The 25413-nt window shown below is 50.3% G+C and overlaps 1 protein-coding gene and 1 pseudogene across 7 annotated transcripts in view; both read right to left on the bottom strand.

Moving 5' to 3' along the window:
• PLA2G6 (phospholipase A2 group VI) overlaps positions 1-11506 on the bottom strand; it is a 52144-nt gene extending 40638 nt beyond the window's left edge. Inside the window, exons 1-3 of one of the 7 annotated variants that reach the window (XM_057742428.1) lie at positions 11380-11499; positions 3637-3671; positions 3283-3536 (exon numbers count right to left, since the gene is read on the bottom strand). In XM_057742428.1, the coding sequence (XP_057598411.1) occupies positions 3283-3491 (209 nt within the window). In that variant the 5' untranslated portion in view covers positions 3492-3536; positions 3637-3671; positions 11380-11499. The other 6 variants (XM_057742432.1, XM_057742426.1, XM_057742430.1 and 3 more) reach the window with 6 other exon arrangements.
• A 10785-nt stretch (positions 11507-22291) lies between these two features.
• On the bottom strand, positions 22292-22764 carry LOC130857323 (succinate dehydrogenase [ubiquinone] cytochrome b small subunit, mitochondrial-like; annotated as a pseudogene).
• Positions 22765-25413: the final 2649 nt, after the last annotated feature.

The following is a 25413-nucleotide window of genomic DNA, read 5'->3' as shown; positions in this document are numbered from 1 at the left end:
AGAAAGGAGGCAGAGATCAGGAAGTGGGGTGCTTGACATCTGTATTTATGGAAGAGCTGCTGTTACTGGTGATGACTGGGTCCAGGCAATGGCTGTGTGGACCAGGAGAGGTCAGGCACCAAGAGCCCTGGGTGTGAGGAGGGGCACCCTGTGAATCTGACAGTCACCAAGAATTAAGACAGGAGCAGTGATGGTGCGAGGGAGCTCTGAGCCAGGGGCTCACGTCTTTGAGGATGTGGGGGAGGGCCCAGGATGCCTGCCACCAGGAGAGAGAGTGGGTGGTGGTAGCTGAGGATGGTGTACAATTCAAGGCTGAGGAGCAAGGAGGATGCTACCCCACCTCCTGGCCCAGGGGGAGGGAGCCTGGGAGGGAAAGCAGTGTCCTCAGGGCAGAGCCAGGTCTGAGTTAGAACAAGGAGGTGAAAGAAAGATTCAGAGAAAAGGGGAGGATCTAGAGGACTTGTGGGGCTGTGTCTTTTCTCTCTTCTAGAACTGAGCCCGCAGACTAAAGCCCCCTGGCATCAGCTCTGAGAAGCCTCTGCCTTGTGGATAAGCTTCAGGGGGAGCTGTGATCCTTGGGAAATGGCAGGCAAATGTGTGGATGTGTATTGGGTGGGGAGGAGAGGGTCCCCTGGGACTCTCACAGGGTTCCTGAACCGAAAAATGATCAAGAACCATTAGGCTAGAGGGGTTTCTAACTCTCTAGTTTCAACGCTGAGTAAAGCCCTTCCCTGCTGGTTCTCCAAAGCAATCCTCCTCCTTCTCTCTCTCCTTCCCTCCGTGCCTTTGCTGTGATGCACCCTCTCTCATACCTTCTCCTGTTGAAATCTTCCCTCACCCTTATGGTCCAGCCACCTCAGAGAAACCTTTCCCATCCCTCCTGTCATACACACTTTCACCTTCAGTGGTCATGGGGTCAACAAAAAGTTACCGAGCACCTGCCCAGTGCCGGGCATTAGCTGGGCGTTATGAGAAATGACTCAGACCCGGGCCCTGTCCTTCCTGAGCGCTGCGGTCTGATATGGGAGACAGATGTGCAAACTGACATGTGGCAATCCAAGGCAAGAGGGGTGGACAGAAGTATGGACAGTGCTGAGGGAGAACAGAGCGGTGGGCACAGGCTCATGGAGCAGGGACCTGCGAGTTGCGGGAAGAACATTCTTAGCAGACGGAAAAGCAAGGGCAAAGAAAAAGTGTAAAGCGGTGAGGTCTGTCTGGGGAACATGAGTCTGGCACGAGCCTGTTAGAACATTTACCCCACTCAACACCAGATCCACCTTTTCTGGCTACTGCGTGAGCCCCTGGAGGGCAGAGACCTGCCGTTGGTGGAGATGAGCTGTGGGCTGGATAAACAGTGAACAGACAAACCCCAGGTGTACATCCAGGCAAAGTCCCAGCAGAGAGGGCCTCCAAAGACAGTCCCCTTTCAAGAAGTGAAGATCACGTGTCACATACACTCTGATCATTCCTCCCAGGATTCCAGGGAACTGCAGCCTTGCTTCTGCTGAGATACCAGTGAAGGGCTGGCGGGGTTCATCAAATTGCGTAAGTCACAAGTCAATGTCAGCAGTAAATGATTAACTTGTACCAGGAAGAGAAGCATGGACATTATCACAATGTACACAGCGGTGCTACAAGTGACCACCTCGGGGTTCACCTCAGAAGAGCCAGGTACCTGGACCATATGTCAGGTTGCGGGGCCCAGGATGGGCCCAGGGGAGCTGCACGCCGCCCAGCTCATCACACTGCAAAGTCACTGCCTGGAGAAAAAGTAAGAGGTCGGTTTTGAAGCCAGAACGCCTGGGTCTAAACCCCAGCTCTGCTAATCCAGCGGCTTTGTGACCTCGGGCAAGTTACTTAAGTTCTTTTAGCTGTGTTTCCTCCTTTATAAGAAGAGTCAATAATAACCCTACCTCCAGGGATTGTTGTCGGGACAAAGGGAGCTAATAGACCAGAGCCTCACACGCACTAATGTAACAGGATACTATCACTGTTGCCTTCTCAATCAGCCAGCGTCCAACTCTCCACCCATAGGGGGTGTTGTGGGACTCCCGGGCCTTAGGGAATAAAAACCTGAGGATTTGGAAGACCTGACCCCCTCCCATCCTGAAGCTCTGCAGCTACAGAACAATAGGAGCACCTCCACCTGAGGCTGGAAGCAGGACCCTGACACCTCTGTTCAACACACTTAAGTACTCTGGGGACCGTCCAAAGCCCTCTAGGCAAGTAAAGGAGGAGACTTAAAAAGACAGAACCTGGGCCCCCTGAAGAGGAAGTCCAGTACATCAAGCCTTCTCTCCACAAAGTGCAGGGTGTTCAGAGCATTGGGGAGCACCCCCAACAATGACTAACCTCAGTGAGAAGCCCAGGGCTCTGGCACAGTGGGCCCCCCTCACCCCGGCCAGTCCTCACTCCTCGTCACTCCCAGGCCTTGGCATCACCATTTCTGCAGCTCTTCAGAACCTCAGCTCCAGCATTCCACCCTCCAACTTCCACCCCTGCCTCCCAGCTCACTCCCTGGATGACAGGACAGCCAGCCGAGTGAATGAATGAAGAAGGGCCGTCAGCACTAGCCCAACTCAGCGCCAGTATGCCAAGCTCCCCTGGACCCTGCATTTGGGGTCCTTGGCCACTCCTCTCCTCTTTTCCCAACCGGTCCTGCAGCTGCTCAGTTCCCTTAGCCCTGTCCTGGCTTCCTACCCTTTCCTCTAGCCCATGAGGAACCCAGAACGCCCTGAGAAGAGCAGCTGTCCACCTCTTCCAGGCTCCCCTGAACAACTTGGCCAATCGGCCCCTACAAGGATAGTCATGCCTTTAGGACCCAAGGCTACAGGCGACCCCTGGGCCTTCCCTGATTTGACCTTCTGGGCTTCTCCATCCTACTTCCCTCCCTCCATCTGCATGGGTCAAGGCTCAAGGCAGGAAACAGTCTTCCAGCCCCAGCCCCTGCTGCAGGGACCCTGATGGGCTGGAAGGTATCCCGTCCAGAAAGCCCCTCCCTCTGTTGTTGTGGGGTTTTTTTATTTTTATTTTTACTTTTATTTTTTTGGGGGGGTACACCAAGTTCAATCATCTGTTTTTATACACATATCCCCGTATTCCCTCCCTCCCTTGACTCCCCCCCCACCTCCCTCTGTTTTAACAGCAGCTCCCCCCCTACTCCAGACCCCTCAGATGTCAACCCAAAGAAGCTGCTCTCGGCCAAGGGACCCCCAGGCTGAGACCTGGGAGGCGTCAAAGGCGAAAAGTTGGGTGGGGGGGTGGTAACGGATCATTACCCACCGGAAGCCACTCTGGGGGTTCCTGGGGCTGACCAGGATGCAGTCCCATGTGCGACTGGGAGCATTCTGGAACAGAATCAGCTGCCCTTCCTCCCGGACCCGGCCACTTGAGCTGTAGTCTGCCACGGCCACCTCCTTCACCCGGAATGGGTTGGAGAACAAGTTGGAGACGTTGCTGAGGGTGTTGACCAGGCGGCCGAAGAACTGCATCCTCCGCGGGGTCAGTGGGGAGGACCCGCTGCCTTCGCCCTCAGTCTGGAAGAAAATGGGGTCTCTGGTCAGCCGGGCTCGGTCTCCCATGCCCACCTCACCACGCGTGGTGGTTTCCTGCACAAGCACCCAGGTGGCTCCCCACCAGTGCTGTTCCCTGGATTCTGGACCTGGAGGGACCTGGAAAGGAGGGGGAAGAAAGAGAAACAGCACTGAATGGGAGAGCAGAGGCGCTGATGGGAAGTTCCAGAGCTGCCACTGTGCACAGGCAACCAGCACTGTCCTGCCCCCTGACCCGGTTTCCCCAACAGAGACTCAGTTTCCTCACCTGCAGTACAGGGTGTTGTGATCAAAAGAGACGGCAAACATGAACCCACGTGACGGGTGACACGTCCCTGTGCAGATGCGGGATTCTCACTCTTTTGTAAAGTATGGAAAACTCAAAGAACTTTTGGGAACTCAAAGAACTCAGCACCGGTCATTTCAATTCCACAAACAAAACCAGTGTTCCCTCTCTACCAGATGCCACACGGAGACCAGAGTCATCTCATACTCCATCGGGAGAATTTGTCTAAAACCTTTGGTGGAGCTTCCCTGGCAGCACAGTGGTTAAGAATCTGCCTGCCAATGCAGGGGACATGGGTTCAAATCCTGGTCCAGGAAGATCCCATATGCGCAGAGCAACTAAGCCCGTGGGCCACAACTAATGAGCCCACAGGCTGCAACTACTGAAGCCCGAGCATCTAGAACCTGTGCTCTGCAACAAGAGCAGCCACCGCAATGAGAAGCCTGTGCACCGCAATGAAGAGTAGCCCCCACTCGCCGCAGCTAGAGAAAGCCCACACACAGAAACGAAGACCCAACACAGCCAAAAATAAATCAATAAATAAAATAATAAATAAATCTTTAAAACAAAACAAAACCAAAAAAATAACAATAACAAATGACCAGCTGTGTGACCTTGGGCAAGTTACGAAACCTGAGTTGGTTTCCTCAACTGTAACACGGGGACCACAACAGTGCCTAATAACAGAACCTGGCAGATAGTAAATATTCAACAAACATTAGCCCTCTTTAGTTCCATCACCCCCCTTTTACAGATAAGGAAACTGAAGCTTACAGAACACAATTAAAGAGCTTTGAAAATGCTGTGAAGCTTTGTAACATCTTTCGTTTTAAGATGTGGTGTGAGAGTCAGTTTCTCCTCCTTTAAAATGAGGCCCACGCTCGCCTCTCGTGTGTTGTAAGGATTAAATGAGGACGTTCATGAGGATGCTTAGACCTATGTCAAGGTCCTTCTTTCTTCCACATTTGGGAGCTGAAAGGACAGAGGAGCTGGGTACCTGCGCCCCTCCCCACAGCTAGGGGATTGGGGCGGGACCCTAAGAGAAGGCATGGGACTTGGTCCCCGGAAAAGAATCCCCCAAAACGGAACACATGGCATCCACATCTATATGCTTTATAACAATTTCTGTTTTGGTACAGAAACAGAAGCAACTTCAATATCCAGCATTACGGGAACTGTAAATTATGACACATTTATCCCAGAGACACCATGTGGTCACTAAAGGCTGCTATTGTGAAGGTCATAACAACTCAGGGAAAGCATGTGGGCTTGTTATAGGCTCAGTGGCAATGAGTCCATGACACTCCCTGTGTTGTTCTGAGCTGTGAGCTCAGCGTGCGAAGCCCCTGCTTCCTCATGCGGCCTCTCCCCATCAGTCCCACCCTGTTGGCTCCAAACCACATGCAGTTCCACAAAGCAACGCTGTTTCACACTATCTTGCCTGTCTGCATTGCTTTGCCTACCTAGAATGTCTCCTTTTCTAGCTGGAAAAGCCCTGATCCTCTTGCGAGACTGTACACTTTAAAACACGGACCACACCAAATACTCAGGTGCCTCTATCTGTGCTCTGGCCTCGTTTCAAGAGCTTTACATAAGTTAATCATTTCATCTGCACCACCACCTATGAAATCATTACCATGCGTATCCTCATTCTACATATGAGACAATCAAGGAACAGAGAGGTAAAGTAACAGGCCCAAGGTCACAGAGCTAGTAGATGGAAGAGTGAGAACTGGAGCCCAGATGGGCTAGCTCTGGAGTCTGGGCTTCATAAGGGCAGGTACTGGGTCTTTTCACTTCTATACACCCAACTCGAACACAAGACTCAGCCCAGAGAAAGTCTGTTAAAACATATTTAACTGAGTAAAAATAACACACAACAAAAACCAAACCAAAACAAAAAAACTGATAGAAAACATACCAAAATACTAACGGTAGATGAAGGTATTACGTTTATGGGCGAATTTTTTTCCCCCTATTTTCCAAATGGTATGGAAAATGATTATATTTTTTAAAAAAAGTAGAAGTGTAGCCTGAGCCCCTGGGGTCTGCATCTGAGGAGGTGGGGGGGGCACGTGGGGGTCAGGCCTGGCTTAGAAGAACAGCACAGCGGCTTTGAAGAGGGCAGGACACAGCACCGGGAGAGGGGTTCACAGGGAGCGGGCAGCTGGGAGCACCCAGCACCCACGGCCCACCTGGGTTAAGGAGGAGAGTCACCGCGGGGGTCCAGCTGGATGGAAGGAAGATGCCCCACCCCAGAGGAGAGTCCCCTTCCACAGGGTCCTGGGGCTGGTGGCGGGGGCGCCTCCCCTCCCACACTGACAGCAGCCTGGCCCCGGAAAGGACAGGCCTGGCCCTCCTCCAGACTTCCAGGGTAGGTATGAGGATGAAATGACAGGGTGGAGGGAAAGTGGGAAGCTGGCCACTGTGGGCACACAAACAGTGGTCACTGTCGTCACAAGGTGGAAGAAAGGAAACGAAAACCCTGGGCCACATCCTGGACCGATCATAACAGGCCGGCCTCATTTCTGTCCCTTCCTCCTGTCCCCGCCACCTCCGACCCCGGAGCCCAGGTTCTTTCCGGCACAGCTGCAGGGATGGGCGTTAGACTGGGGAGCAGCTGCCTCTCTGAGGCTGGTGGGCCCCACCCAGACCCCCTCACCCCACCCCCCACTCCACTACCCATCCCCCACCCCTGCTGACCTGTCCTCCCCACCGTCTTCACCTGCCCCAGAGCCTGCTCTCAAGAAAGGGCTGTCAAACAAGTGAATAAACCCTTTCTCATCCTTCAAGACTCGGCTTACATGCCACCTCCTCCAAGAATTACGCCCTGTGCCTCCCCTCCTCCCAGCCCCAGGTGCACGTGTGCCTTCCTCTGCACCGCACCCGCAGTGACCGCTTACCCTGGGATGGTGATGCCGTATCTACTGGCTGAGGGGGCCCATCCCCCCGTTCATGGGTTTATCCAAGCACCTAGCATGCTCTTTCCGCCTCACAGCTGGCATTTCATAAATGTTTGGTGAATGAATGACTTAGAACAAATGAAAACCCAACCAGAGGCGCCAAGAGGCCAGCACCTCTGAGGCATCCCTCCCTCCTCTCTTCTCCCCATGCAGTGGTAGCAGACCACACATCCCCTTCTTCACCCACTCTGACCATGACAGAAACGCCCAGGAGCTCACCCCGGCACCCAGGGAAACTTTATGGGGCACCTACTGGGCTTTGATCTGGAAAATTTGGTGCTTAAAGCTGAGCTCATTCATACTCCAAGCAGGGAAACTCGTCAAGCTCGCTGCTGGACCAGATGGGCGGGGCAGCTGCCCGGGAGGTACATGCCAGGATCCCACAGGCAGCCGGGCCAGGAAGCTGACCTCACGGGACTGACCACACATGGGATTCTGGAAGCACACGCAGAACTGCGTGAGTTGGAAATCAGGCTCTGTGAGCCCCGGCTGCTTCTGACAGGATGTCCCATGATTGGAACAACTGGCACAGGACAACCTCCCGTGCGGCCGATGGATGTCACCCCCATGCCCTGCCCTGGCAGGATAGGCTGAGAACACGGGGTTGGGTCAGAACACGCCGCCTGCCCTGAACCCCTGCAGATTTCCTTCCTGCAGCCCTCGCCCTCTGTGCCTCCCAGCCCACAAGCGCATGACTGCACACCGGCCCCCCCGGCACATTCTCTCACAAGGCCACCTTGCTTTATGGCTGGCAGGCGGTTTTCATGTCTGTTAGCTGCCTCGGAGCTCACAAATGCCCATGAGACAGGGACAGTGTGATCGCTATCCCTGTTTGGCATGGGGGCAGTGAGGCCCAGAGAGAGGAAATGGGAGGTGCTGCCTGACGGCTGGACTCAAGCCTTCTACCTCGGACTCCTGACAAAACTAGGCAGAGGGCCTGCACAGAGTACACAGGCGATCAATTAGTGCACAAGGATAGATGGGAGGTATGCAGGCATCAGGTCAGATGTCATTTTCACCTCCCAACCAAGCCTCTGGGCTTCCAAACAAAATGTCCCTCCAAACGTTCACCCTGATCCCAGCTCATCCCAGACTCTTCCCTAAGCCATCGAGGGGGGAGGGCTTGCTTCTGTCACCTTGTACCCAATACTGCCCCATTCATCCAACACCCGCTGAGTGCCAGATGCCTCACCAAGTTTTCAGGTAATGATCATATTTACTCCTCAAAACAGTCATAAGAGGGACCCCCTGATGGCGCAGTGGTTAAGAATCTGCCTGCCAATGCAGAGGACACAGGTTTGATCCCTGTTCCAGGAAGATCCCACATGCCATGGAGCAACTAAGCCCATGAGCCACAACTACTGAGCCCATGTGCCGCAACTACTGAAGCCCGTGTGCCTAGAGCCCGTGCTCTGCAACAAGAGTAGCCCCCGCTCACCACAACTAGAGAAATCCCACATGCAGCAACGAAGACCCAATGCAGTCAATAAATAAATTAATTAATTAAACACTCATGAGAAAAGGTATACTTCTCCCCATGTTACATGCAGGAAACTGAGGCACAGGAGATGATGCAACTGGCCAGGATCTGAACCCAATTAGCTGGACTCCAGCTCATAATCCTCACACTGCCAGAGAAATCCCGAATGGAATGCAGCTAAGTGAGGCTTGACATGCAGACCCCCGTGTGCCAAGAGCCAAGGCCCTCGTGGAACAGGGTGCTGCCATGCATAAGACCCAGAGCAAAACAGCCTTCCCGAAGTGGACAAGGTGTCTCTTTCAACCACTGTTTACCTGGAACAGGCAGCTGGAAGCAAACCACCCAGAGCTGCTGCTGGAGTTCCCCAGCACAGGAGACCGCGATGACTTTAAGAGGCCTTTGGGCTGGTGGCATGGTATAGGGCGGCCCATTTTACAATTCACTCTACAAATATTTACTGAGGACCTATTCTGTGGCAGGCATTGTTACAACTGCTGAGAATACACTAGTGAAGAAAACAGACAAAATTCCTGCCCTCCTAGAACTTCTATTTTATTTTTTTTAATAATTTTATTTTTAATTAATTTTATTAATTAATTAATTTGCTGCATTGGGTCTTCGTTGCTGTGCGGACTTTCCCTAGTTGTGGTGAGCAGGGGCTACTCTTCATTGCAGTGCACACGCTTCTCAGTGCAGTGGCTTCTCTTGTTGTGGAGCACGGGCTCTAGGTGCACAGGCTTCAGTAGTTGTGGCACATGGGCTCAACAGTTGTGGCTTGCAGGCTCAGTAGTTGTGGTGCAGGGGCTTAAGTTGCTCCCTGGCATGTGGGATCTTCCCCAACTATTTAGCTTCTTTATCATAGCCCTCTATAAAATAGAAGTTCCAGGGCTTCCCAGGTGGCGCAGTCGTTAAGAATCTGCCTGTCAATGCAGGGGGCACGGGTTCGAGCCCTGGTCGGGGAAGATCCCACATGCCAGGGAGCAACTTAAGCCCCTGCACCACAACTACTGATCTGCACTCTAAAGCCCGCATGCCACAACTACTGAGTCCACGTGCTGCAACTACTGAAGCCTGTGCGCCTAGAGCCCCTGCTCCGCGACAAGAGAAACCACCGCACTGAGAAGCCTGCACATGGCAACGAAGAGTAGCCTCTGCTCGCCACAACTAGAGAAAACCCACGCACAGCAACGAAGACCCAATGCAGCCAATAAATAAATAAATAAATTTAAAGAAAAAAAAAAAGCTATGTCACTGGATGAAATCACCAAAAAAATGAGCATGGACAAAAAAAGGGAAGAGGCATTTAAGGCATGGATCTATTAAAATGCTCTCTGAGGAGCCACAATCTACAAAGTGAAGCATGTAACACAAGGTCTCCCCTTTACTACAGCCCCAACCTCCTCCCACACACACACAGGACATATGTGCAGAAACACACACACACACACACACACACACACACACGGCATTTAAATGCTTCCTTCCTCTATCTCTTGGTGATGTCATTCTGCTGAGTGAGAAGGAAATTCCCTTTGGAGGATACTGTCATTTAATAAGAAAGTAACCCATGGAAGGGAAAAAGTGCCCTGGGCACTGAGACAACAGTAGTGACTCTTACAGAGAAGAGCAATCACACCACAGGGTCTGGTGTTATAAAGTACTATGTTCAGATTCCAGCTCCAACCACATCAGTCAGTGTGAACTCAGGCAACTCGTCCTCTCTTCCTTATTAAGTTAAATGGGAATAACATTGGCTACAAAGGTAGCCTAGAACATAGTAAAGAGTCCACTAATATTTCTTAAATAAATGAGGAATGAATGAATAAATGGTAAGGAACATATATAAAAGAGCCTGACTCATAGCAGATGGTCGATAAATCTGCCAAATGTTAAAGACTTGTCTTTACCTCCTTGACTTTTCATTCTATCCCTTTCCTGCCAATGACACAATAGCAAACCCACGCGTTTGTACAGGACCATGCTGATTACAAAGCTATGCCTTCTACATTTTCTCTAATTTTGAAACTCAAGGCAGCCTAGGAGGGCAGGAAATATAATCCCCCTGTCACGGATGAGGAAACTGAGACTCAGACAGGAAACAGCCTACAAACTCCAGGAAAATTTTAAGGCAGAGACCATAACAAAAACACTGCATTTTAAGGCAGAGACCATAACAAAAACAGGGTGGAGCATCTGTGCTGCCAAACCAAACCTGCCTGACATCCTGTAGGGTGGGTAAGAGGGCAGGTGAGGGAAAGACTCAGAAGTTTAGGGGAAGGGAAGGATTTGTTTAGGGTCATGTGCATAGTCCATTAAAAAAATGGGCACAGATCCCTGAGCCCTGTGCCCTCCCTGTCCCACATCCACCGGCCTGCCTGTTCCAGTCACATGGTCACAGGGGTCACCCACTTCCCGTCACCAGCTTCCAGGTCATCGGTGGGAGCAGAAGATGGACACAGGATTGGCGGACAGGGAGACTCTGGGGTGACTCGGCTATGGAAAGGAGGGAGCATGAGGGGAGCAGGCACAGATGAAATCTGGAGGCACATGGGAGACAATAAGCAGGGAGAAGCAGGGAGTTAGAAATGGGGAACAGTGATGGAGAACAGGGGGGACAGATGAAGGCCGCAGACGACAGAGATGACATGGGGGATCGGGTGGCAACACACTGAGGCGGAAAAATCGGGAGCACTCAGAAAAGTACAGGACGGAAGCTGGGGACAGTGAATGGGAACCAGAGTGAAAGCTGGTGGCACTAGAGGCACTGAGAGTTGGGGGACGACGGGGAGGTGAGAGACGCACAGGGAAGAAAGACGAACTGAGGGGGGACCCAGGGTCGGAGCCGGGGTCCCTGAGGGAACACAAGTTAGAGATGGACAAGAGCAGTCACAGGATGGGAGTTGGAGACGCTGGGGGATCAAAGGGTGGAAGCTGGGGGGCATTCAGGGGTCAAACAAGGGTTAATGGAGGACATGCCTCGGAATCGGGGAACAAGACGGAGGCCCGATAGACGGTCCTGGTGGAGCCCAAGGAGTCTGGGGCGCGGAGGAGCTTTGGGAAAGGGCCCCCTGGCCCCGCCTTCCCTGTGCCGTCACTCACCTCGGCTTACTCAGCACTTCTACTTCCTTCTACTTCCGCAAACAGACGCGCCCCGGGCCACGTGACAACCCGACCACTGCTTTCCGCCAATCATCGAAGCCTGTGCTTCGCGAGAGGAAGGCGGGGGCGGGGATCCGCCATCTTTTATAACTGCCCAATGGAAGGGGCTCCCTTCGCCGAGGGAGGCCGGGCTTTTGGCGGGAGCCAATCCTCGGCGGCGGGGCGCGGCCACGTCTGTGCAGGGCGGAAGTTCCGCGTGACCACTCTTTGGCAGACATGTTAATGCGGGGCAGGAGTCTCACGGTTTTCCGCTCTCCACCTCCTAAAACGGTCGGAGGCCTGAAGTCTGAACCTGACTTTTACGACCGCTCGTAAAGATAAAAATAAAACCAACAGAGACATATACGGCATAACAAGCAGGAACCTGCTTTGATGTTGCGGGGTACCGCCAAGCTAAGGTTGCCAGATTTAGCAAATAAAAATACGGGATTAAATTTGGATGTCAGCTAAACAACCAACGATTTTTTAGTATAAGCAAAAAATACTAAGTATAGTTATGCGAAAAAAATTATTCCTTGGTTCCTGGCAGCCCTACCCGGAGCCGATCTCAGGAAGTATCTCAGCACTTGTAGTAGAAACTTGGGCAAATGACTTGGTCTCTGTGAGCTTGTCATCTGAGAAATGGGCATTGTAATACGTCAGGGTTGTTATGATGACTAGAGATAAATTAGTCCCCGAGCCTGCATAGTGGGATTTCAGTAAATGACAGTCGTTATCGTTAGTAGTGCTGCGAATGCGTTAAAAAGAAGGGAGGTGGCTGGGTTTTAGTCACAGATCCGCTTCTGTCACCTCTCCAGCCTGCCAGGCTTAGCTGGAAAACTTTTCTTACCCTAGTGATTCCCCAACCCTAGATCTAGATAAATTCTCCAAACTGCTCTTTGTTGGCATAAGAAGGATAGTTGCTGCTTGTTATTCCTGTGAATAGACTATTTCTGCCTGTCTGTCCCAAGATATTAGTGCCCAGACTGGGGGCAGCCAATACAACCGGGCAAGATTTAGTTAAGAATCTAGACAAATTAATAAAACTAACCACAGTAACTACTGTTTGTCAGAGTTTTGCCAGTTACAAAGTAACTTGACTTCACATCCATCATCTGGGGATTTTAGTTACTCTTGTTCATATTTTACAGGTGAAGAAATTGTTCCTTTAAACTAAGATTAAAATTTTGTTCCGGAGTTTCAGCTTTGAGTTGAGAGAATGGGAAGAAGACTTAGAATTCTCAGTGAAAATATCTTGCCCTCCACACCCCAAACAATTGAAATTAGGGCGATGGTTATCAGGGAACTTGCAAAAGGTCGAGTATTCCACCCACTGCTGAGCAATCTGACCTGAGAAACCTCATAGGTTCAACAGGATGAGTCCCATTCTTCAGCACATACCCTCCCATATTCAAGGTGAGTCTACAAGGCAGGTTTGGCAACAAAGACACACAACTGAATCTTGAAACGCAGAAAAGGCCAAGGAAGAGAGATCCATCGTCTGGATCAATCTTTAGAAACACTCAAAGATCCACAGAAGAAATTAATAAAATAGAGTAAAAGAAAGTAATAAATAGAAGATAATATAATATAATAGATGAAGTTGAGTGCCCCTCCCCTAGATATTTCTGGTGAAAACTGTTAAATGTGTGGGTAAAGCAAGAGATGAAGAATAGGGAGCTAGTAGGTAGCGTTAAGTAAGCAAGCATGAGAAAGCGAGGGGGCAAGTATACACCAGGAATGTATCGCTTTGGGTCTCTGCTGGATTTTGCAGTTGGGGCAGTTCAAGTCCAAGAGCTTCTCGTGAGGGCCTGTACTAGACCCTGCAGCTACAATCATCCCAGAGCCCAAAGAGTCAACCGAGTCCCTTCCCTCAAAGAATTAGATGGAAATGAACTAACGTGCTCACGGTGCGATTTTACACTTTTGCCTTGTTTGGTCCTCACAACAATCCTGAGATGTAGTTCTATTGTCTCCACTTTTCTAGGTGGAGAAACCAAGATTCTGTGAGGGGAAATGATTCACAGACTCACGTGAGAGTGAGGGGCAGAACCTGTCTTGACTTTTCTTTCTCTACACTGTAGGAGGACCCACTGTGTGTCAGGCAGTGTTCTTGGTGCTGAGGAAACCACAGTGAACAAAATAGAGAAAACCCTTGCCCTTGCGGTGTTTACAGTCTCGTTGGGAAACACAGACAATAATCAAGACAGAGAAGTCAGGCGTAGAGTGTGATTTGCTAAAGTCTTTGGGTGAAGTGCCATGATGTTAGCATCTTACTTTCAGAACACCTAGTGTGTTGAATCTGGGCTTGTGTACATCAGTGCCTTTGTACTTGTCCTTCCATTTTCTGTGTGTTTGAACATTTTTATAATTAAAATGTTGGGAAAAAAAGAAAAGAAAAAAAGTTGGGAAAAAATAGTGTGTGAGAGGGTGATAAATGTTATAGGGTTAAAGCAGGAAGGGGAGCGAGGGGAGGATTGCGTTTTGTTGTTGTTGTGTTTGGCCACGGCATGCAGCATGTGGGATCTTAGTTCCCCAACCAGGGATCAGACCCGTGCCCCCTGCATCAGAAGGGCAGAGTCTTAACCACTGGACCGCCAGGGACGTCCCCAGGATTGCAGTTTTAAAGAGTGGCCAAGGAAGGCCTGATTGAGAAGGGAGACATTTAAATAAAAACCTGAGGGAGACAAGGGAGCAAGCCCGGTGATGACCCAGGAAAGAGTGCTCCACAGGGAGGGAACAGCGTGAGCAAAGGCCCTGAGGCAGGAGTCTCCTTGGCTTGTTACAAGAAAAGCAAAGAGGTGGGACTTCCCTGGCGGTCCAGTGGTAAAGAATCCACCTCCCAATGCAAGGGACGCGGGATGGATCCCGGGTCAGGGAACTAAGATTCCATGTGCTGTGGGGCAGCTAAGCCCTTGTGCCACAACTACTGAGCTTGCGTGCCTCAGCTAGAGAGCCTGCATACTGCAAACTGCAGAGCCCACACTCTGGAACCCCTGTACCACAACTACAGAGCCCACGTGCCCTGGAGCCTGCATGCCACAACTAGAAAGAAGCACATGTGCTGCAACAAAAATCCCACATGCCGCAGCTAAGACCCAACACAGCCAGAAAAAAAGGAAAGAAAGAAAGAAAGAAAGAAAGAAAGAAAGAAAGGAAGAAAGAAAGAAAGAAAGAAAGAAAGAAAGGAAAGAGGAAAGAAAGAGAGAGAAAAAGAAAAGAAAGAAAAGAGATTGTTATGCCTGGAGTAGAGTGAGAGAGAGTGTAGTTGGCAATGAGGTTGAAGGGAAATTGGGTCCTGTAGGACCCTGTGGACTATTTTTAAACTTTGCCTTTCACTCAGAGGGAAATGCGGAGCCATGGGAATTTTTTGAGCACAGGAGTGACCTGATTGAACTTACATTTTAACAGATTGTGTCTGTTCTATAGGAATAGACTGTAAGGGGAAGGCAGAGGCCGGGAGACCAGTGAGGAGGCTCTTGCAGCAACCCAGGTGAGAGATGATGGTGTGACCACCATCCCGTTTAATCATCACAACTGTAGAATCATTACAGTCGGGGTTTGTATTATGATAAAATGTATAAGGTACAGAGGGCGAGAAGGCATGGTTGAACTCTATCCTGTGGGAAGCTTCGTGAGATGGCTCTTGAGCAGGTGAAGGCAAACTATCCCACCTGCCACATGTTCCTGGAAACAAAATTTTATTAGAACACAGCACCATTTGCTTAGGCATGACTATGCTTTCTCCCATGGCAGAGTTGATTCATCAAGACAGAAATTGTATGGCCCACAAAGCCTGAAATATTTCCATTTGGGCCTTTACAGGAAAAAAAAAAATTACCAACCCCTGTTCTTCAGTTGGGTTTCAAAGATTGAATAGGAGTTTGCCAGCTGGATTAGGAAAGTAAGAAAGCCAAGTAGAAAGAACCACATGGGCAAAGGTCAACATCATGAGATTGTGTGGATTGTTTGGGGAACTGCAAGAGGTTGCGTGTTGCTGGAACCTAGTATGTGAGCAGGTGAATGGGCAGGTGAGCCCCAGAGGCCAGGCATGAAGGGTCTCAAGTGCAGGCTGTGGATGCGGACCTTGCCTTACAGGCAGTGGAAGCCCCTGAAGGGTTACAGTCAGGGAAGTGACTGGGGGGGAAAAAATCACTCTGCTGCTGTGGAAGAGGTGACTGAAGGGCACAGAGGCCATAAGGCAGCTGTGTAATGATTACACAAATTACGTGGCTCTGACCTGAGGAGGGGGCCATCAGGGCTTGTGCCTTCCTCGGGGAGGAAATGAGTGCAGGTGACCTTGAGCTGTGACGTGGCAGCCATGTGTGTTCCCAGCCTAAGGGAGACCGCCAGTCCTGGCCAACAAAGGCAAAATTTCTCCATTTCCGGGGGCTCCTCAGCCCAGCTCAGGGACTCACAGGACAGACTGCGGGCTGAGGAGAGTCTGGTTCTCAGGGCCAAGGGGCCAGGCAAGCTTGGCCGAGAAGGTGGCCTGACCTGGGTCCTGAAGGATGGGGAGGGTCTGGAGAGGCTGCTGAGTGGAGGGCACTTCAGACAAAGACGCAGGCTGTGTGCTGGTGATCATGCAGGCTCTGGCTTCTTCTCAGGATGGGGTCTAATGGGGGGTCAGGAGGGAGAGAGTGTGCAAGGCCTTCATCCCTGCTTCTTTCTCCTGGGCTTCTCATCCTCACTTCAGTCTCTTCAGTCAGCAATTGTGATTCCCTACCCAGCACCGTGCAGCATGCGGGATCTTCCCAGACCGGGGATCGAACCCATGCTCCCCTGCAGTGGAAGCATGGAGTCTTAACCACCGGACTGCCAGGGGAGTCCTCAGCCAGCAATTATGAAGTGCCTACTGTGTGCGCAGCCTCACTCCTCTGGTGATGTGGGGCCACCCGAAAGATATCCATTCCTGTCCTTAAAGTTCACAATTTGGTACAAAGTTGCCTCAGACAAAAGATAATTGTTTGTTGTGGAAAAGCACTGGAATAAAGGCAAATACGGTTTTCCTGGAGAAATTATGACACGACAGTGGGTGATGTTCCAGACGCTGTCAGGCAGGATAGACTAGGAACGCTGCAGTAACGGACAACCCCACAGTCCCTGGGCTTAACAGGAGTTACCGTCTTTGTTCACACTGGATGTCCCATATGGGAGGTGGGGGGGGCGGGGGGGCGATCTGTTTATCAGAGTCGTTCAGGAACCCAGGCTGAGGGGGCTTGTCCTCAGCACAGGGCTGGGGACGTGGTGAACCAGGCCCCAGCTCTTAAAGCTGCTGTTCAGAAGGGACACGTGAGTCTCCTGCTCACATTTCACTGGCTGAAGCACGTCACCTGGCCATACCCAACCTCAAGGGAGCTGGGATATGCAGTCCTACCAGGTGGCCGGAGGAGAGGAACAGGACGGCTGTGCACATCCCACATTGCTTCTGCACTGGTTGACAAGGCAACGAGGTTCTGTTTTGTTTGTGATGAGAGAAACCTCCCTGTTTAATCAACTGTAAATCGTATTTCCAGTCAGTCTTCAACATAAAGTTTTCTAAAATGTATATACATTAATTTAATATTGCAATACACTTGTAATTTTAGAAATTCCTCCCAAAGGGAACTGAATAAGGGGAACAGGGTTCTATGGGATTAAGAAGAAAGAGACCAGAATGAGTCAGGACTCTTGATTCTAAGTTACAGAAACCCAACTCCAATTAGCACAGACAAATAGGTGAAAAGACTGGAAAGTAACCAGAGAATCTCCCAGAATCCAAGGAAGAGGTGGCCAGCCAAACACTGGAGGGCCTCAGGGGAACCCTAACCAGCCCCCCGCCGGCCTCTGTTTTTCAGCACATCCATCTCATTCTCTTCTCTGGCTTCTTCTTCCCAGGAGTGAGGAATGCAGCCCCCTCACCACCCACAGCTCTCAGCATTGGAAATGGACAGAACGTCTTCCCTCAGTTCCAGGAAACAACTCTTATCGAGTCAACTTTGGTTGTGTGCCCACGCCCAAGCCAGCCAGCTCTGGCAGCCCCCACTCTAGCTGGGCATGGGCAGCGTTATCAGGAGAAAAGAGGATGCTGGGCACACAGCATCCTACAGAAGCCCTTTCAGCCGCAAGGAAGTGATTCCAGGATAGAGAAGACTGCCAGAGGCCAAGAGTGGAGACGGGGTCCGAAGCCTTGGGTGATGACAGGGGTCAGACACAGTGAGTGAGGTGGCAGGGAGAGGAGGTGAGGTCCCTAAGAAAGAACAGGGGCAGAACCCGCTGGACCGCCAAGCGTGTTTGAATTATCTGGGTTGGTCTACATTCTGTCCTGGTGGTCCTGTTTATGTCCCAGGGGCTCCCGAAACTCTGCTGCAAATCACACATCTGTGAGCAGGCTGCATCGAATATTCTCTGGGATGCAGTAGTTATCAAGGGGAATGGCAGGGACTTCCCGAGAATCCTGCCAGTGGTGGTCTTGCAGGGCACAGCGGGCAGCCAGCGAGTGAACGCAGTCCCCACTATTGGAGCCTAAGGACCTTCTAGGGAATTAACCATACCCTTTCCTCCCTGCCTCCCCTGCCACAGCCTGCCCCTCTGCCCGAGCCTAGGACAGGACCCAGCAGAGCAAGGGCAACTCCTCCATTCATCCAGCACACAGTTAACTGTGTTACAACTGCATGGCTGCCTGGGCTAGGCACTGGGGACACAGAAAATGAAAAGATGTAGTACTAGTCCTTAAAGAGCTTGTGAATTAAGAGGAGAGGACAGCCACAGAAACACAGAACACCAGCTCAGAGGGAAAATGCCATGATGGAGGGAGCCATCCCTATGGTGAGGGCAGGAGCCTAGGTCCGCCTGGGGGTTATTCGGGAAGCTCTCTGAAGAAAGTGACCTGTTGGCTGAGTATCAAAGGACGAGCTGAAACTGGAGAGGGAGTTTTTGGTCGAGGGGTCTGCAAGAGCCAGAGTGTGGAGGTGCGGAAGAGCCCAGAGAGGGTGGTGAGAGCTGAGTGGGCAGAGGAGGCAGAAGCCAGACCTAGAAAGTCTACGGAAAGAGTCTGAACTTTGTCCTGAAGGCAGTGAGGAGCCGTGGAAGTTTCTGAGCACAGGAGTGTCCTGGGCCAATTTAGGTTTTAGAAAGCTCTCTCTCTCCTTTCCACCTGAAGGCTGGATTAGAAGGTGCTGGAGGCTGGGAGACCAAGCAGGAGGTTGTTGCCATTGTTCAGGAGGACAGATGCTGAGATCTGAACTGGGGCCATGGCTGAGGGAAGAGAGCGAGCACGGAGGGGAGCTAAGGAGACGAGATCACAGGGACTTGGTGACGGGTTAGCTGTGGGAGGAGGGAGGGGGGTGAGGCAGGCGTGGTGGCCTGGTTTCTCTCTAGGGTGACTGAGTGGAAGGCGGTGTCGCCAACCTGTTTGAGAAATTAGGGGGGAGGGGGTGCAGATTGGGAGGGTGACGCTGGGTTGTGACTGGTGGGTTGGATGTGCTGGTGGGGGTGGGGAGGGCAGGGGGAAGTCCATACCTGCTGTGCAGGTGTTTAAACAGATCTGGTCCCTGAGACACAGAGGCCAGTGGGGGAGAGATTTGGGAGTCACCAGCATCAGATGCCGCCTGGACTCTTGGAGGGAATGATTCCCCTGGGAGAAGAGACTCGGGCAAAGGCTGAAGCGCTGAGCATCACTGATCATTGAGATGTCAAGAGGAACCAGGGATGGAGACTGGAAAAGGAGAAGGGAAGCCCATGCCTTGGAATCCAGGGGGCGGAGTGTATCAAAAGGCGGAGGGGAGGGAACAATAAGGTCCAGGGCTGTTAAAGGACTGGGCAGATTAGGACAGAAAATGGACCCTGGATTTGGCAACAGAGAGGTCGTGGGGACCTCAGCAAGGGTCCCTTCAGAGGACTGTGGGGGCAGGAGCCAGGCTGCAAGGGGAGGGAGCAGGGAGGGCTCAGAGGCAATGAGTGGAGATGACCATAAAAGGGAAGAAAAGGCAAAGGTGGGGTTGGGCAGATGGAGGAGTGAAAGGTGATGGGTGTTACGGATGACGACAGCCGCTTGGGGAAATTTCGGGGCTGAGAGAGAGGACAGGAGCTGGAGGGTGGGCATGAGTGTCCAGGAAAGAGGAGAGGTAGTTCTGGGGCTAGAAGAGGGACAGCTCACGCTGGGACTGGGAAGGAGGGGACAGGCAGTGCATGGAGCTGAGGCCGGGCCCCTCCTCAGTGTGGGTGAGGCGGAGACCAGCGAGAGCAGCAGAGCAGCGGGTTGGAGAAGGGAGGGGGTGATTAGGGACCCCGAGCACCTGGTTGTGACTAGAGAATGGCTTCACAGTGGTCTGTTGTTGCTGTGGGTGTCGTGTTCACGGTGGTTGTATCTCTCTGAAGCCCAGAGCAGCTTGGGGGGCAGAAGGGCGGCAGACAAACTGGAGGTGCCCAAGGTTATGGGTTTACAGGCTTCAATCACGGAAAGGACTCAGACTGGGAATGGCAAATTTTCAAGTATATTGAAGCTGTCAGGGGGAAAAAGTTTTTAGAGGGAAAATATGACAGGGGAGTGGGAGCAAAATGGGAATCTGTACAGTTCTAAGTTTCAGGGCCCTAAAGTTTGCAGAGTGCATGAATGGACAGTTCACAGAGAAGAAACTCAAGTGATGAACAAAAGTATGGTAATGTATCCAAGACTATTCATATTCAGAGAAAGGTAAATTTAAATAAGGTAATGTCATTTGCCTAGAAAATTAGTAGAACTTAAAAAATGGGAACACCCAGTGCTGGTGAAGTAGCAGTGAAACACTGGTATTCACACAGAGGTGGTGAAGGCCTTTATTCACTGGGATGTCCTGAGTAAATGGCATTGCCTCTTTGAGCGCCAGTTTCCTCATCTGCACAATGGGGACAAGAAAGACTCATCTCATAGCAGTTTTGTGAGATAAAATGTTCATAACGGAAGTGTCTCATAAATGGGACAACAGGACTTCCCTTGTGATGCAGTGGTCAAGAATCCGCTGGCCAATGCAGGGGACACGGGTTTGAGCCCTGGTCCAGGAAGCTCCCACATGCTGCAGAGCAACTAAGCCCATGCACCACAACTACTGAAGCCCGCGCCTAGAGCCCATGCTCCGCAGCAAGAGAAGCCACCACAGTGAGAAGTCCATACACAGCAACAAATAGTAGCCTTGCTCACCGCAATTAGAGAAAGCCTGTGTGCAGCAACAAAGGCCCAAAGCAGCCAATAAATAAAGAAATTTATTTTAAAAATTCATTAAATTAAAAAATTAAAAACAAAACACACAAAATAACGGGACAACAGTAGTTACTATAATTGCCTGGATTGGTTCAAACCCATTTTTCTCCCTGCTGGACAATCTCTAGCCCAGACCCAGGACCCCTGCAGACAGCAGCCCAGTGCAGGGATACCCTTTGCCAGCCCCTCCCCAGTTGGCCTTATGATTTAAAAGTAGGAGGGAAGAAGAGGGGGAGGAGGGCACAGGATTTCCCCACAGGAGGGGCAGCCCATGTGAGAGGGGATCTCTCTCTCTCTCAGCAAAGCCCAGGCTTATGCCTGGTGGGGGTGGTGGGAGAAAGCATGGCCCTTGAGTCAGACCAGCAGGTCCTCCTCTGCCAGGAGCTAGCTGTGTGATGCTGGGCACGTTTCCTCACCTCTCAGAGTCTCAATTTCCTCACCTGCAACATAGTGATGATAACAGACAGCTCCTAAGACGCCCGGAGAGGATTAAGGGTATCAGACACCTCACCCAGCAACCCCCTGGGCAGTTCGTGAACCCATAACGCAGTCAGAACCTCAGCTTGCTTTATTTATTTATTTTTTATGATCCAGCGTTTGATGTTTTAAAAGCTTTACCTTCATAGAATACAGTTTCACAATAGAGATTCCCACAGTGGGAAAACAACAGCTTATTGCTTATGATATTTGTGGACAGATTATTTTAGGACAAGTAAAAGAAACACATTTGAGGATTAAGTCTCAGTTTAGAATCTGTAACAATTTGAAACATTTATAAAGGGACCTCCTCCCTACAGGGAACTTCTCTATATTCAGAAACTCACCAGGCTCTTCTTCCTAGGATTTAGAAATCAGTAATGTGAAATATCAGCATTTCTAATTTTCAGATTTCCCTAGGATGTGTAACCATCAGTAACTGGTATCCAGTGAACAGAGGGGGGACCTTTGCAAAAACTAAACAGTGCCTAATTTTCTGCCAAGTCCTTACTTATGAAATAACAGTGTTTCCCTTTCTTCCATCATCCTAGGACAAATATAGAAGTTTGATCAGAAATTGAGCATAATAAAACTGAATTCCCTCTAAGGATTTGATAAATTAAAAGGCAAAAGCTCATTCATAATGTTTAGTTGTACTGTGAGTCTTGTGAGAAGCTGAGAGACACCCCACTAACTCCCAGCATACAAAACTCAGACTGACACTTTCTTGGATACAATACCTCTCACATCTTTCCTCAAAGATTACATTCTAAAAATAACCAGATGGGGATCTCCCTGGTGGTCCAGTGGTTAAGAATCCACCTTCCAATGCAGGGGATGTGGGTTCGCTCTCTGGTCATGGAACTAAGATCCCACATGCAGAAGGGCAACTAAGCCCGTGCAGGCCGCAACTACTGAGCCCATGTGCCACAACTAGAGAGAAGCCCGTGTGCTGCAACGGAAGACCCTGCATGCCGCAACTAAGACCTGACGCAGCCAATAAATAAATATTTAAAATTTTTTTTAAATTTTAAAAAGTAAAAATAACCAGGTGATTAGAAGAGATCTGTCTCACCAATGGACTTATCTGCTCTTTCTTTCTTATTGTGAGTTGAATGGCATGACAGAGCAGGAGTAAGGAGGTGTACAGTCAATTCTCAAGGTGTTACGTCTAAAAGGTCAGAGCTTCCACAGCACAGTCACAGCTGTACAGATGCCCGCATCATAACAGTTGAAATAACAAACCCCAGCAAAGGTGAGAGCCGAGATCGCCAAAAGCCCTGCCTTGGTAGCTGTCTGCAATGCATCCCGTCAAACATAGTAACAACTTGTCCAATGCCCCAGTAACTATGAACGGTGAGGGCTGCCGCCAGGGAGAAGCGCATCACAGAGCAAGGATTATAAGCAGCTAGAAGTAGGTTCAGGAGCAAAACACTGACAACCCTCTCACCAGTCCAGTGGAGAGATGCAGCCTTGCAACCAGAATGGTGGCTGGGTGACATGTAGATGTGCTGTATTCCACACCATTCTAGGGTAGCTTGGTCCTGGAAAAATGCTCAGACATGAGCAGATCTGACCACTGGGGTTTGGAGGAACAGAGCTCGCCCTCCTCGGGCACCTCAGAGCACACTCGGCCTCCAGAGAGTCGCCATGTCGCTCCTGAAGGCTCAAGGTCATTCCCCAAACCTCAGCTTTAAAACAGGGCTGATCATTTCTGCACCATCGTGCCCCCTCACTGGGGAGGGCTACCGTAAGAAGGAAAAGTTGAAGTTATAAAGATATCGAAATGTGATAAGAAGTACAGGTCATTTTTTCTCGGATATTTGGTTTGTCGGGCAGTGGGAGAAAAGATACACTATGGGAAAATACATACTATGCCAATAGGTCTTAGGCATTTAGCACAGTGCCTGGCTCAAAGGAAGCATCTCATAAACATAATAGGAATAAGTACAGTCAGAAGTAATAAGCAGTAATAAGAAACTGGTACGGGCCATGTGATGGTTGGAAGAACTGGGACAAGATAAGGTGCCTGAAGGTGCCGAAAGGGATGCCTCTGATCATCACTCCCACCCAGTAGAGGGACCAGTGGGAAATGTGGGACCCAGCCCAGCTGATGGAGCTGCCCTGCAAAGCAGGGCAGGGAAGGCCCCAGGGTCCAGGGACAGGCATTCATGGGGGCCTGGAAATCAAATCTCAGGACAAGGAGGGCCTCCAGAAAACATCCAACAGGGAAACCTTAAAGCCAGCCCTGGTCTCCTCCATGGCACCGGTTTGGGGGCTGTTTGGTGTTTTCGACCCTCAGGCAGGTGAACAGGGACCGGCTGGACCGGTTAGAGGTCCACTGGACTGTGCTGACAGAGGGTGGCTCCCTCCCTAGAAACTGGCAACAGGGCCTCTCCCTGTTGACAGGAGGTGGAGTCTCTGCCCAGGGTGAGGTCATCACTGCATTTGAGTCACTCACCTGGGGAAGACGCAGCTTTCTCAGAGGGAGTGTCCTAGGGGACTCCAGAGGACTCATCTCTCTCTAACCCGATATTTATTGATCTCTTATTCCATACTAGGCACTGGGCCCAATGTTTCTAAGTGTGAACCCAATAAATTATTTCACAATCCATGAAGCAGGCACTATTAGTGAACCCAGTTTACAAAGGAGGCAGGGAGAGGTTAAATCACTCAGCTGGTGGCAGGTGAGGCTGGGATTTGAGCCCACAGGCTAGCTTGAGAGCCCCACTTAAATTTTTTTTTTTTTTGGCCACGCTGAGTGGCTTGCAGGATCTTAGTTCGCCCACCAGGGATTGAACCTGGGCCCTCAATAGTGAAAGCTCGGAGTCCTAACCACTGGACCGCCAGGGAATTCCTGAGAGCCCCTACCTTAAGCAAACAGGGACTTCCCTGGTGGTCCAGTGGTTAGGACTCCACGCTTCCACTGCAGGGGGCATGAGTTCAGTTGGGGAACTAAGATCCTGCATGCCACATGGTGTGGCAAAAAAAAGAAACAAACTCAAACAAAAACCTACTTCCTTATTAAAACAAAAAGTGCAGGAATGATAGAGAATTTCTACATGTGCTTTACCCAGATTCCCCAGTTGTTAATATTTTATCACATTTTCTCAATAATCCCCTCTCTCCATCCTGTTTTGACCACTTGAGAGTAAATTGCAGACAGATGCCCCTTACCTCTGAGCACCTCAGTGTGTGTTGCCTAAAATCAAGGACATTCTCTTCCACGACCACAGGACAAGTATTGAAACCAGAAAATTAACATCGATATGATACTATTATCTAGGCTGCAGACCTTATTCAGATTTTAGCGATTATCTTAATAATGTCTTTCATGACAAAAGAAAATTCTGGATCACATGTTGCATTCAGTCATCTTTATCTTTCATGATCCTGTCTTTTTTTTAAGCATACAGTTTGTTATTTTTTAGAACTCTCAATTTAGGTTTGTCTGATGTTTCCTCAAGAGGAGACGAAAACCACAGAAGTGATGCTGTGTCCTTCTCCATGCATCATTTAGGAGCTGCACGGGTCAACTTGTCCCATTCCTGGTGACATTAACTTCACTTAGTGAAGGTGGTACCTGCCAGGTTTCTTCACTGTAAAGTTACTATTGCTCTATTTGTAATTACTAATCGTCTATGGAGCAATATTTTGAAACCATGCAACATCATGCTTCTCATCAAATTTTTGTGTCCACGGGTGATTCTTCGAGGAATCTATTATTACTCTGTGGTCTCAATCATCATTTTCTGATTCTGTCCTTCTTTTTACTTGAAGGAGGAGTTTTCTCTTCTTATTTATTTATTTACTCGTATCGGTTTGGATTCTTTTCTTCTTCAATAGGTTGTAACCCATGGTTACTGTTACTTCTTTTGATGTTCAAACTGCCCCAGATTTGGCCATCAGGAACCCCCTTCAAGCCAGAGAGCAACCATTTTTAAATATGACATCGCACCATGTCCCTTGACCTTGACCAGAAAGGGAGTCACATCCGTGTGGAGCAGTCCTTGCTGGGTAGGTACTGAAGTGCTGACCCTCTAATGCGGGATGGGGGAAGGTTTAGGCAGCCTGGTGTCCAGGGCTGTTGTGTAGATCCACTGGGGGTTCATTCACTAGCTGAGCACCTACTGTGGCCTCAGCTTTTGAAAAGCTCATTGAAAATGGAGGGTAGAGAAAATTATCACAATTGTGCGGTTTCTAAAACTGAGAATTTTTGTACCCCAAGAGGTAACGAGTGGCTCTCTTAGATATGTAAATGTAAAGCAAGGGACAATTTTTAAGGGGAATTGTTTGAGAGC

Source organism: Hippopotamus amphibius, chromosome 7, assembly GCF_030028045.1.
Source record: "Hippopotamus amphibius kiboko isolate mHipAmp2 chromosome 7, mHipAmp2.hap2, whole genome shotgun sequence".
Taxonomy (NCBI): domain Eukaryota; kingdom Metazoa; phylum Chordata; class Mammalia; order Artiodactyla; family Hippopotamidae; genus Hippopotamus; species Hippopotamus amphibius.
The sequence above is the reverse complement of the archived record's forward strand: the minus strand, read 5'-3'. Positions and strand labels throughout refer to the sequence as shown.